Source organism: Mercenaria mercenaria, chromosome 13 (genome assembly GCF_021730395.1).
Source record: "Mercenaria mercenaria strain notata chromosome 13, MADL_Memer_1, whole genome shotgun sequence".
In the NCBI taxonomy this organism is placed as follows: Eukaryota; Metazoa; Mollusca; class Bivalvia; order Venerida; family Veneridae; genus Mercenaria; species Mercenaria mercenaria.
The window spans coordinates 8,395,836-8,409,693 of record NC_069373.1 but is presented as its reverse complement, the minus strand read 5'-3'; the positions used below and the strand labels follow the sequence as shown (position 1 = coordinate 8,409,693).

Here is a 13,858-nt window from a genome sequence, read left to right as displayed (position 1 = left end):
GATGACTATGTAGGCCAAGAAGCATATCTCTGGTATGCATTTTATCAGAATTATGGCCCTTTTTGTACCTAGAAAATTTAAGTTTCTTGGTTAAAATTTTTGTTTAGGTCCACCTTTTCTCAAAAACTGTAAGAGCTACAGCTTTTAAACTTTGTACACTTGTTTATCATCATAAGATGACTATGTAGGCCAAGGACCATAACTCTGATATGCATTTTATTGGAATAATGGCCCTTTTTGTACTTAGAAAATTTGAGTTTCTAGGTTACAATTTTTGTTTAGGTCCACCTTTTCTCAAAAACTATAAGAGCTACAGCTTTGAAACTTTGCACACTTGTTTATCATCATAAGGGGACTATGTAGGCCAAGAACCATAACTCTGATTTGCATTTTGTCAGAATTATGACCCTTTTTGTACTTAGAAAATCTGAACTATGACTCTTTGTTTACATATTGCAGATGAGTGTTGGCCCCCGCAGGTGGTGCTCTTGTTTAATTTGATTTTTTTCTCAGTTTAATTAATGAAATATATATTTGTGATGAGTATTTAAGATTGAGAATCTACTCGGAAAACTATTGTGATCAGCCAGTCAAGCTTATTAAAATTGGATCAACTTTTAATATGCACAAATATCTTGGCATAAAGTCATACTCAGTCAAAAACCTGCTTCCATTTTGTAGTCAAAAAAAAGTTTGAAGTAAATAGATTGTTGATTTTCCATTTTTTGTACAGTTAAAATTTATGTAGAACAGACTGATGTTTAAATCCCACCTTTTCATTGTTTATATGCATTCTACATGAAATATAATGATTTTCTTGATGGCAAGCTTAGTATATTGAAATTCGAAAGTAGAGGGTAGAAGCCTGTATGCCTCTCTTTTAGGATATCAGACCACCAGTGATCTCTTTGTTCTTTCACATTTTTCACTAATCTGAGATAGAACTTTCATGTCAAGTTGTTGTAGACAAAAGTTGTATTCTAAAAATTTGTAAATCAGTTCTGAAATGGTAGTTCTTTAAGTGACACAAAGAAGTATTTTATTTAGTATCTTTTTGCATGTATACATCTATGAGATAATCATTGCAGTAGAATGGATTCCTTATGTCTTATACATGAAACTTGAAAGCAAAATGTAATTTCAAGCCCACTTTTATTAGTTGCATTGGCTGTAATCATTTGCTTCATGGCAACTAGATACCAGTACAGTCAAACCTGAGTATGAAGTCCACACTTGGGGGAAATTAAAAGCAGTCTTGCTTAATACTGGTGAAAAATGTTTTTTTTTAATTTAATGGAAGCATTCTAGTTTATGTATTTTTTTACCTGTTGTCTTCATTAAAGGTTTTACTGTACTAGTTCTGTAGATCAATTTCTATATGAGGAGGGTTCAAAAATTTCTCATACAAATGTCATTGTGACAATAACATAATTACCTTCCAGCTCCATGATCATGCATACAAATTGAAGGAAGCTGGCTTATTATTAAAAAAATATTTAAGTTCTACGACTGTTTAAAAGTAAATCAAGTTACTTCTGTGGTATACAGTATTTTAAATGGTGAACAGGTATGATTAGCTTTTTTGAACCCCCCTCATATGTGTGCTAGAAGACTTAGCTTCTTTTGTGTTGGAATGTGTGCAGTTTGACTTTTGATTGAGCTTGTTAACTTTAAAAGTATTTTAAAACTAGTTTTTATCAGAATTTCATTCAGCTTTCAGGTAATTTAAGTATTTGATCATTGATAACTTACCCAGTGTTTGACCTTCAACTTAAGTTGAATATTGAAATCTAGGAGGACAGAATAATGCATTATTTTAATCCTTTTTTCAATATTTCAAAGATGTTGGGGCTTGCACAAGTTTTGTGAAGGATTATTTTGTTGAAATAGTCACTATTGTAAAGGTTTCTATACACGCTATGACCAGACTGGTTGCTTGAATGGTGTCAATATGCTGACAGTAATAATAGTTTATTCAAATTGTTCAGTGCATCTTACACTAAATTAAGAGACATGTGTCATAAAAACAATGACCAGATTTGTTATTTTTCTGTGTAAATTCAATAAAGACAGTGGCTTTGTTTAATGCATTTTCTTGTTTTAATATAGATTTTTTTTCGTTAATGAATACTAGTATTTGAGATTGGATTTTATATTGCAAGGAAACTTCCTGTTTACAAAGTTTTGATCAGCGATTGATTAATCAAAATGATTGTTCTATCTCAGTTTCATTCTGTTTGATCAGTTTTTGTTTTGTTTATAATCATTCACAGTAATGAATATATTCTATGAAATTGGTTTTTTGTCAGTGGAGAAGAAACAAAAGGAGCTTAAACCAGAGATTGACAGAATTTATTTTATTGATGTCACATACGATGCAATATTTTTCAGCTTGGGGAAATCGAAAATGAGAGTCCGGCACCGGTGTATGATGACATGATCCAGCCAGAACAAGAGCATCACAGGTAAGATGTTGTTTTAGTATTTGACAGACCCATTACATATGATTAAACCATACATAATATGAACTTTTTCATTTTCAGAACATTATACCCAAGATACTGCACCTTCTGGGTTTAGTTGTTTAAATATGTAGTTTCAGTGACAGAAAAATTGAGACAATTGATGCTTGGGACAGTTATTCAATGTGCATGTTGCAAGTAGAAGTGTGTTATCATAGAAATGTATGATGTATAATTAACATGTTTCAGATTTGCTGCCCCAAGTCAAGGTCAAGTGAATAATGTTTATGGAAAGGAAGAGGAAGGATCAGATGACGATATTGAAGATATAAATGATGAACAAATTGAAAATGCTGCACAATATGATACGAAAGGACAGTTTGATACAGACAAACAAAACAATTACAGTAGTTTCGTAGGGGAATATAATTCAAGTAGTGGACAGTATAATAGAGGACCAGTTAGTGCACAGGGTAAAGTTGATGTAGATAATCAGTCAGATGAAGACGAATTTGAAGATGGAGTTCATGAAGATATGATTCTACCACAGGATATGAAAAAAGTTGAAAGTGCAAATACACAGGATAATCAGTAAGTTTTACATCTATCAAAAGTTTATTTGCTTGTTATTATGTGTGTGCGGTGGGTGAGGGGTGAGGGAAGGGGTGTGCTGTGTTTAACATGTACTGGAAATCATGAGGATTTATTGCTATTTTCATAGTGTTTCCTTCTTTCAAGAAGAAATAAACTGATGATTCTATTATATACATGCAGTTATTGTTTAGTTTAGTTCAGAGAAATTGAATTGTCCGTAATGATCATTGGGCATACAAGAGGTCAGAAATAATGAAAGTATAAAAGTTCATTTTCTCTTTATTGGCTGCCTAGGTGTGACTTAAGTTCTGACCAGCCCGCTTAGCTCAGTAGGAAGAGCGTCGGTCTACAGATCGCGGGGTTGCGAGTTCGATCCTCGGGCGGGGCGTATGTTCTTCGTGACTATTTGGTAAACGACATTGTGTCTGAAATCATTAGTCCTCCACCTCTGATTCATGTGGGGAAGTTGGCAGTTACTTGCGAAGAACAGGTTTGTACTGGTACAGAATCCAGGAACACTGGTTAGGTTAACTGCCCGCCGTTACATGACTGAAATACTGTTGAAAAACGGCGTTAAACCCAAAACAAACAAACAAACTGACAAGCCTTTAAAAAATGATCTTGAAATTTTTGACGCTATAAATAAGGAATACTTTAGAACTTTTACATTTACCCAGCATATCTGTACTTATATAAATGTACACTTAGTGATGGTATTAAAGATTGTTAGTCAGTAGACTATAAACTCCTGTAAGAAGCATGAAGATATCCTTTTTGTCTTTTCTTTTCAGATGAATAGCAAATTTTTGAGAACAATAAATATCCAGAAATCCAATACAATGTGACTTATAGTACCGAAATAGTATTCCATGTTTATTCACAGTTGAGCGTAAATTTTGTCGTAATTGATTTATTGGTCGATTTACTATAGCTTGTTTCCATATTTGACCATCTGTCGTATATTTAGTCTGCCAAAGATGGTTAAATTCTTATTGTAGTTTATATGACATATTGCACTTTTACAGTTTTGTAACTTACAGTAGTGTTTAAGCTCCTTGTTAAAGAAAAAGGTGTAACATTTAGGTATAAATTGCACAATAAATCTCATTATATTTTATGTATTTTCCAAAATACATGTTTCCAGAAATTTTTGATCAGATGGGCCATTTCAAGATTAGAGCGGTTTGAAGTAAATTTGATAAGCATAGTCAGTGTACTGTTTGTCACAAATGGCAATTTAATATTTTCATATGTTTCTTGATTTCCAAATTATGATTGTTAGGAGCCAACATTTCTTACATTATAAATATTTAATTACCAGTATAGTACAAAGTGTTTGCATGATGCATTTATAGTCAATTGGCTAGCAATCATAGTGGTGGAATATCTTCATAGATACATAATTAATTACCTGTTGTGACTCAAGTATTGTTTTTGGGTATGAATATTTTAGTAGTGGGAAACATTTTTATACTGATTGTAGTGTGGGGAGCAATGAATTTCAGTAACATATGGTAGCAGATAGTTACTGCAGATAATTAATGACTTTGTTACGCAGTATATTCTCAGGGATGTTTGACTTGAAATGGATTTCTAACTGGAATATTATCAGACTTAAAGGTTGGTCAAAAAGATTTTTTTTTGGTGGGAGGGGAGGGGGTAGGAGGTAGTGTATGGGATGGAAGAAAAAGGGGAGTGGGGAGGAAGGAGTGTGTGCAGAAAACATTCCAAATTTCATCTCTACATCTTTGCTTAAAATAATGTGATAAAGAAAGTGAATCTGTATACAGACAGTATGCATTAAAAATCTATGCATATGTTTGTAGAAAAATATCTATGAAAAAACTGCCATATATATTTGCAAGATGAATCTCTTAGACAATGTCAGATGGAATTGACAACTAGTTCACAGACTTTTTGCAAAGAAGGAAATGATTTTATTGACAATGGAATTAGTTGTGTTGTTGAGGCATTAAACCACAGTCAAGTATTTAACTGCAGTTATACATTAGGATAGGTAAAATCAATCTGAAAATCTTCACCTGCTGATTGTTACATACAATATTTACAGGGAGGGGATTGGAAGAGGGGAAATAACATATTGGTGAAGGGGAGTTGGTTTGATGGTGAAAGTAATACCGGTATATCAATATTTATATGTGTATGGGTGTGAATTGCCTTCACTGATAGCTGATAAAGATGCCATGGATATCACAGCAAATATTAGTACCACGCTATATCATGATATTTTGGTACAAACCACGGGATGTACCATGATAATTTTCAGATCTAAATCTATAGAACTTTATAAATCTTTACCAGGTATATAGCGACTGTTGTAGTTTCTCAGTTTTCCAGTTCAATGACAGACCTTGCTCTGTTTGGACAGTATTTGAATCAAATGATGCCAGTTAAGCAAATTATTATTTTTTATTAACAACATGGGAAAAAACTTTTATTGTTTATTATACCTCTACAAAACTTAGTTTAAAGGGAGGCTATATAGGAATCACATTGTCCTGTCACGTATGTTTCTGTCCTGTCCTCCAAAATTTGTAGTCGTGTTTGGCGCCATATAACCTATACTGGGTTGGTGCACCGTAAAACCCAAATAAATAAATAACTGTCTTGTCCTGTCCCGTCTAGGGAACCAGTACAGTCATGATATTGCTTCTGCAGCATACTCCTCATAAAATAAACTAACATGTTTGTAAACATGGACAGTTACAAAGTGAAGGGGATCCATGCTAAAAAATAACGACAAAATACAATACATATCGTATATCTATAGCCCTGACCAACCTATAAACCAGGCCAGTCTATTTTATAAGTACAACAACACTGTTGACCCATTTAACAAGGAATAATTGATATTGTAGATGTGTCATTGACAGAATATGAGATCATTAGGTAGTGCTGCAGTTGAGATAATTAGTCCCCTCAATACTTCATTGAATTCTATCAAATGAAGCCAGCAGGAGTTACCAGTCGCCCTATTCATTTAGCAGGTTTCCGTGTTTGCTTCGCTTTTCTTTGTAGCAGTCTAATGAATCTTTGTTTTACTAAGAATTACTTTATATTTAGCATCTTTTATTGAAGGGCAAAAGTCTTGTCATCCACGCACAAATATTCCATTTCAATTTAGATGAAAGGTCAACTTTAAAGTTTGTTCAGTGTAAATTTTTCTGCATAATATAACATTTCATAGTTGAAATTTGAAATTATGAATGGTATTTGTGAAGAAGCAAAAATTATTGAATATTGGTGGATATTAAATATCTGTAGAAATCTTGATGGTTTTATTCTACACTTTAAAGTTTTACTGTCATTAGTCAAAAGTTTAGCTCAGAATGTAGGTACTATCAGTACAATCAATATGAAACTGTCATGGGATATGCACTAAAAGAAAAAGAATGTTGGCCTATTGTATTTCTTTAGGTTTCTATTAATGAAAACTTTAGAAGCTTTTCTTTCCTTTGTTCTACATTATTAAAGACTGTTTTATTCTGATTTTAGTACGACCATGCCTCCTAAATGAAAGAAAGTTGTGTGGATTTTTTTATGTGCTTCTTCTTTTAAAGTTGATAACACAGAAGTGTGATAAATATGTGGAATTTACTTTTATAATGCACTATATTTGTTTAAGATCTATAAAAGTATTACTGGGGTCTTAAATGTGTATTACTTGCAAAAATGTTAGATAGCTTGTTGAAAATTTATTATAATTCGCTTGAACTGTGAGATTTTTGTCCATTTTCCAAAACTGTTAAACTCTTTGTAACCTGGCTATTTGAAATGTAACAATGTTTATTACTGGCTAGAAAATAACTTGAACAGAAACGAAAGTTCATCAAGACTTAATACCTGAGAAAGAAAAGAAATCTCTGAGCACACTATATTTTTTTGAACAAACAAGTTTTCTATATTTTAAAGAGATGTCTGTTGTTAGTAAATGAATTTTATAAGCATCTTCTGTTGAGAGCTAGTTTCACTTTCTTACTTATACTTATTAGTATACTAAAATATGTATATATACAGGGGATGATATAAGATGATATATTATTGCTACAGTATTTGGAATAAGAAGATAAAGGAGATTAAAGGACAGTTTAATTTTGTCAATATTGTCACTATATCTATATTTCAAAGTTAATCTAGATATAGGCAAACACTCCCGAAATTATCATACACTTTGATCGACTTTCATTTTAACAGTGTTAAAGTGGTTTTAGTGTCTTATTCTGTGATGTTTAACTTTTAAAACTTGTTCAAAACATAAAATTTAAGCAAATTTCCTACTAAATATTCACAGAAGTGTTTTTCAATTAAGTTTGTTTGGGATTCGAATTGATTTTGTGTTGAAATAAAGGATTTGTGGCAAACATTGAGTATGCATGTCAATAGCAATGTTTGTAGTTGTAAATATCCTATGTATCTATACATGAAGAATGTTATAAAATTTCAATTTTTTCTTCAAGGATGAATAAAATTGTGCAAGCAAAATATGGAAAAAGAATGATGAATATAAAATATAACTCTAAAAGGATTTTAAGCTGAAAATCTTTTAAATATGAGAAATGTGAATAGAAACAAAATAGATGGAAATTCTGTATTTTTTAAGGGAGGAATATTAACTATGATGTAGGTTGAAGTATTTAGTGTATTCGGCATTATGGATTACACAGACTGTTGTGAGATCTCTCCTGGACTGAGTAGAGCTAGGAGAGAATATAATGCTTTATTAAGAAGTAATTTGGGAAGATACTTTGCAAGGTAATCCTTGTATACATGATCATATAACTTCTAGATAAGTTTGAAATATTCATTAAATGAGCCGTGCCATGAGAAAACTAACATAGCGGCTTTGCGACCAGCATGGATCCAGACCAGCCTGCGCATCCGCGCAGTCTGGTCAGGACCCATGCTGTTCGCTTTCAAAGCCTATTGCAATTTAATTAACAGCTAGCGAACAGCATGGATCCTGACCAGGCTGCGCGGATGCGCAGGCTGGTCTGGATCCATGCTGGTCGCAAAGCCACTATGTTGGTTTTCTCGTGGCGCGGCTCAAATTGTTTTTGTATGCCAATATTTGTAATGGAAATTTAAAAAACAGAAACAAATGCTTTTATCAGAGTTTAGTATATTATATCCAAATCATTCCTCAGACAGTGTTATATCATCTGTCTCAAATGGATTTTCGAACGATACCGTTGTAATTTGACTTTCTTAAACAGAAAAGTGTGCCGCCAGCTGTGGCTGAGAGGCAGCATTGCAAGGGTGCTAACCTTTTGGTACATATTAACATATGTTTCAGTTTCTAACAGACATGGAGTTAGACATGTGTATGGTCAAGATGAGGAACATGCTTGAAGACCAAAGCTTTCTGGCACTTAAGCAGTTTATAAAATGAACCATTTTCTCAGATATTTTTATATTTTTTGTTCCAGCACTGAACTTCCTGTGAACAGTGATATAAGAACAGAAAATGCTCGAGCATTGTTGAGTGAGCCGCCACCACTGCCTAAAACCTCCCCGCCTGTTAAGGCAATGTCATTACAGAGTGATGGACAAAGTGTTGAAGATGATGATCTAGATATTCCTGTTCAGACTAAGTAAGTTCTCTCCCCTTGTATAAACAGACGTGTTTGCAACCCTATGTTAACCTTTTACCCTGCTATATTTCTAAAATAGACTGGTCCATCATTCAATTTGGGCAGTACCACTTATTATTCGAAGGGGTGTACACTGAAAATTTACTGACTGAATAGGGAACAGTGCAGACCATGATCAGCCTGCACCAACTTGGTCTGCACTGGACGCAAAAGCAAATCACTTAGGTTAAGCGCAAGGAAATAAATACAGTAAAACACCGCTCGCTCGAGGTCGCAAGGGGATGAGCAAAATGCTCGAGTTATCCATGGTTTCGAGCGACCCAAACATTGACCAACATACGAAGAAAACTAGTTTTTTTACGGTCATTGGGACAGTTTGCTGAGTAAACGGTGATGCGTAATAATAACATACTTGTGACATTTTCGAGAACAAACGTATTACAAACGTTATCTTTGATAGACGTTTCAGTATGTAATTTGAAATGGCAGGTGCGAAGAAACAACTGAGATTTTTTTAAATTTTTATTCGTCAACAAGTGCATATCATAATTATCGTCTCAATTTTATGAAACGGCTATATTATTTACTTCATTTGCATGCAAACAACCGCTGATTGAATTACTAAGATCTCGATCCCACAGAAAAGATGCTTTAAGTTATCAGTAATTGATCGATATTTGATCAATAAAACTTTTCTTTAAGCTTTTATCAATAATTAATCTCATCACAATTTCAAATATACCGACAAACAAACATTTAAGATAGTCTGGGAATAGACCACGCAATTCTCACGGTGTGTGAAAATGGTTAATTAACCGATACATTCTGACCGCCGAAGGTGTGAAAAATTTTGACACCTCTGCTTGAGTTAGCCAAAAGCAACATAGAGTAAATTAATACACAGGGACCAGGTGTTACGCTCGAGCGATCGAGTTATCGATGCTCTACCCAGCCATGGTAATATCACATATAAAATAGAAGGAAATCGACCGGGACCACATGCATTGCTTGAGCGAGCCCGGGTGCTCGAGTCATCGATGCTCGAGCGAGCGGTGTTTCACTGTAGTGACAAAATGATTGTATGAAAGGATAAATTTCACTGGTTTATTTATTTTTACATAGCTTTAGAGTTTTGGTGAATGATTCATCAAAAATTGGGTTAATGTTCTGCTTTTGTCGTAAAGAAAATTGGGGTGAGATGTTTTAGCATTTTCTGGAATATACCTATTACTGGGAATTTTAGCTTTCAGTCTAAAGCAGTTCTTCATTTGATCTCAGACAGCGAAAGCATTCCTATTTCACATTGACTCTTACCAATTATGAAAAAGACATGGCAGAAATAAGCAACTAAATTGGAAATTAGTGGAGAAAAGTTTCAAAGATTAACCAGTTGAACTTAAATTGCCACTTAGCTAAATTCTTTGACCTTTGAGATCAGGGTAAATCCAGTTTTGCTAAAAAAAAACAAAAAACAAGCATATTGAGCATAGATAATAATGAGAGAAAATCTGTAATGCAACTTTCATGCTGTCAAAATAGGGAATAGGCATATTGTCACCTCAGTGCAAAAAGTGGATAACTCCATTGACTAAAAGAAGGACTTATTCACTTTTTGCGTTAAGGTGAATTTATTATATTGCAGAGAAAATTTGCCAAGACTGCAACCAGTAGATGGCACATTTTGTCATTGCAAGTACTGTTTGTGTATTATAAGTTTCAGGTCATTGTTTACATTACAAGTCAGTACTAATTTTTATAAAAAATCTTGCTTCATTTTTTTTTTATAGATCTACTTGACTAATGTAATGCAAATAATACACAGCAATTTTGCCTTATATAAGGGAATTAGAAAATGTAGTAATGTTGATTAAGCTTGCAGAGTAACTTCCCTTGATTTTAATGATGTCATCAGTATGATGTCGTCAAAACAACATGTGATCAACATCAGCAACTTCCTGTCCAAAATGGAGGGTTTGTTTTCTTCTTATTCATTGTTTTTCTTTATTGTGCAGCTGAATCTGTTAAAATGATTTTACTTTGGGTTCTGACTCAGTATTTATATGATACATTTTGCCAGTATAATTTGTTTGAATTTCAGTTCATTAAACTGTTACTTGAAATCTTCCAACATTGTTGAAAGTCTGTCCAAATAACCCAAATTTTGGCTTGATTATTCTAATGGTCTCCAGGCATGATATTAGAAACAGGTATCTTTAATAATGTCAATTTTATAGACTAAAAAAAATGTGTTTTTTTTTTCAGTGACAATGAATATTTTTGAATTCATTGTAAATGTCATTTTTGACAACACATTTTAAATGAAATTCAGATTTGACTGTGATTGAACTAGAGCTGAAAGAGAAAAGAGCTAAAACATTCAGGATTTCTTAGTTAAGCATAAAACTATATTGCCATGTCAGGATTACGTTAATTTCTCAAAAAGTAATTCTCTCAAAATTTTTATTTTCTCCAATATTTAGATCTAATATCAGAAAACTACATTTTTAGCCTGCTGGCGGCGAGTGATTCTGCCATTGCTACCAGTGCAGACCAAAATCAAGCTGGTGCATGATCTGTACTGTTTGCTAATCACGTCCATTAATTTTCAGTGAACACCCCTTTGAATAATAAGTGGTACTGCCCAAATTGAATGGTGGACCAGTCCATTTTAGAAATTTAGCAGGCTAAAGTTTACCCATAAAATTCTTATTATTCAAGATATTTTATAAAAAAAAGGTCTTACTCCCTTTTTTTGAGACCGTAGAATTTTGTGTAGTTCATATCTGGATCTTGCAAAATAAAGCCACAATTCAGGAAAAACCCTGTTCAAGGCTGTTGCAGATTAGGAGGATATCGTGAACAATTTACAAAGAACTTGAAATCTTTCTTCTTTTGGTCAAAAATGGCAGAAGTTTACAAATTAATTGAAAAAACTGGAACCGTATCAAAATCCCTTTGAAAATAAGAAATTGTGAAGTTTTATAATGTTCCTATTTTAATCCATAGAGTTCTTTAGAATGATGTAAATTAAGAGTGATGTTGTATAGGAGAGATCGCCGTGACGTCACGCGTTAACATCTGTTTATCTGGTGGTGGGCAAAACAAATGTTTTTACATCGTTTGTGTATGGGATCGGAATTTTTAATTTTTTATTACTAATTCAAAAAGTTTTAAAATACAATTTTCATGTTTTTGATTCAAATATCTTTTTAAAATGAATAACCCTTTTAAATGATATATAAGTTTAATAGCGGCATAGTGATGTTCAAAACTTTTAGAAAAACACTGTAAGTTAAGCATTCCTAAATAATTCATTTTCCTTCGAAATAATAATTAAAAGTAATTAATAAATTGCTTGTTTTATAACCTATCAATTGATCAAAAAATTATTGATATACTTTGTGTTTTAAGAAGGTTTAGGCCATTAGAAAAAACATAACTGTTTACAAAAAAAACATGGATATTCGGCGTTTGCCCACCCGATCACTGTCTTATCAGTTCTAAAAATAGAAAATACAACGGATTTGTATACAAACTTGATCTCTCCTATATTAAAGAGAGATAAAGGAAAGACTTTGTTACAGAAGAGACAGTAGCATTTTAGACATGGTATTGCCTCTGCTCTCACCATTATTGGTAAAAGTCCTTAATCTTTAGAATTTTTTATGACTATATTAAAGCTACCGGCCCTCAGTGTGGGTGAAATTTTTCAGCATGTTCATTTCCACCAAGTTTGGCATAGAATGTATACGTATGTGCACACTGAAAAATGATAAAGTTGGTGAAAATAAAAGAATATAAATCTTCTGCATCATTTCAAAAGTGTTGCAACGGTTTACTACCTTTTGCACAAAATTTGCAGTTATTTATAAGATTATCTGTCAATAAGTTCATACCATTAGTCACTGTCTTTTAGTACTTTTTAGTACTCGCTTTTTATGTTTTGTTTTTTTGTTGTTTGTTTGTTTGTTGTTTTTTTTGAGAATTTTTTTTTGCCTCAAATGTGTGGGTTAATCCTTTTAAGACTAGTCACTTATAATTTCCATTTCCATTTCTTAGTTACACGAGTCAGAATATGACATGTCTAACTGTCTTATTTAGCATTTCATTTATATTTTACTTAGAAATACACTTCTTTTTCTAAAGGCCTCCAGGTCCATCCTTTCTACCAGATTTATCGGGAACGACAGGTCTGTACTCTTCAGGCCTGGAAGTCCCGTTTGATGATGATGGTTTATCCGTAACGTCTACAGAGAACGGTGACATCAGTAGCTCTTACCGACCAGAAAATCTTCCATACGGCAAAGACATGCTTGTTAACATGAATCTCAGTGGTAGGTCAAGATAAACAATAAATTCATCATAGCTTTCCACCAGCAATATTGTCCAGCTTGTATGTTAAATTATTAGTTTTTATAGATGTAAACCTTTCAATATCAGCACTGTTTGTTGTTTTAAAGCAGTTTGAACTTAAGATAAAGTATAGATAAAAATATTGCATAGGCTTACAAGCTCAGGATGTTTGACATTCTATAAACATTTTCATAAATTTGATTTTTTTTCTAGATTTGAGCTGTGCCATGGGAAAACCAACATAGTGGGTGTGCGACCAGCATGGATCCAGACCAGCCTGCGCATCCGCGCAGTCTGGTCAGGCTCCATGCTGTTTGCTTTTAAAGCCTATTGGAATTGGAGAAACTGTTAGCGAACAGCATGGAGCCTGACCAGACTGCGCGGATGTGCAGGCTGGTCTGGATCCATGCTGGTCACACACCCACTATGTTGGTTTTCCCATGGCACGGCTCATTTACAAGTTTTAGATTTTGCTGGCTTTTCAGCAGAATGATAAGAAAGTTATAACACACGTAACTTAAGCACCATTGCTGTTAAGATCTTACGTTATGGATAGTTTGTTTGTTACCTTGAAATTTCTCATTTCAGACTCAAGCGCAGTCTTAAAGCTGCAGGAACATTTACGAGAACATCGTAAACAGCTTGAGTACGAACGGAATCAAAAAATGTTGCTGGAAAGTAAACAGAAACAAATGTCCAAAGATAAAACTGAGATGCAAAAGTAAGTTTGATTTCTCTCCCTTTTTTCCCCTCAGAACCTTGACCATAGATCATGACTGTTTAAAACTAAAATGAAATTTATTGACCAAATCTTCTGCCTTATTGAGAAATCAGCTG

General features: G+C 33.4%; 1 protein-coding gene across 24 annotated transcripts in view; it reads left to right on the top strand.

The window, feature by feature from the left end:
• The window catches only part of LOC123529947 (ankyrin repeat domain-containing protein 26-like), a 114,071-nt gene that overhangs the window by 68,133 nt on the left and 32,080 nt on the right, over positions 1-13,858 (top strand). For all 24 annotated transcript variants that reach the window (XM_053521133.1, XM_053521127.1, XM_053521125.1 and 21 more), the window contains 5 exons: positions 2,392-2,465; positions 2,712-3,053; positions 8,504-8,668; positions 12,815-13,002; positions 13,610-13,742. In XM_053521133.1, coding sequence (XP_053377108.1) covers positions 2,392-2,465; positions 2,712-3,053; positions 8,504-8,668; positions 12,815-13,002; positions 13,610-13,742 — 902 coding nt within the window. The remainder of the gene's footprint in view (positions 1-2,391; positions 2,466-2,711; positions 3,054-8,503; positions 8,669-12,814; positions 13,003-13,609; positions 13,743-13,858) is intronic.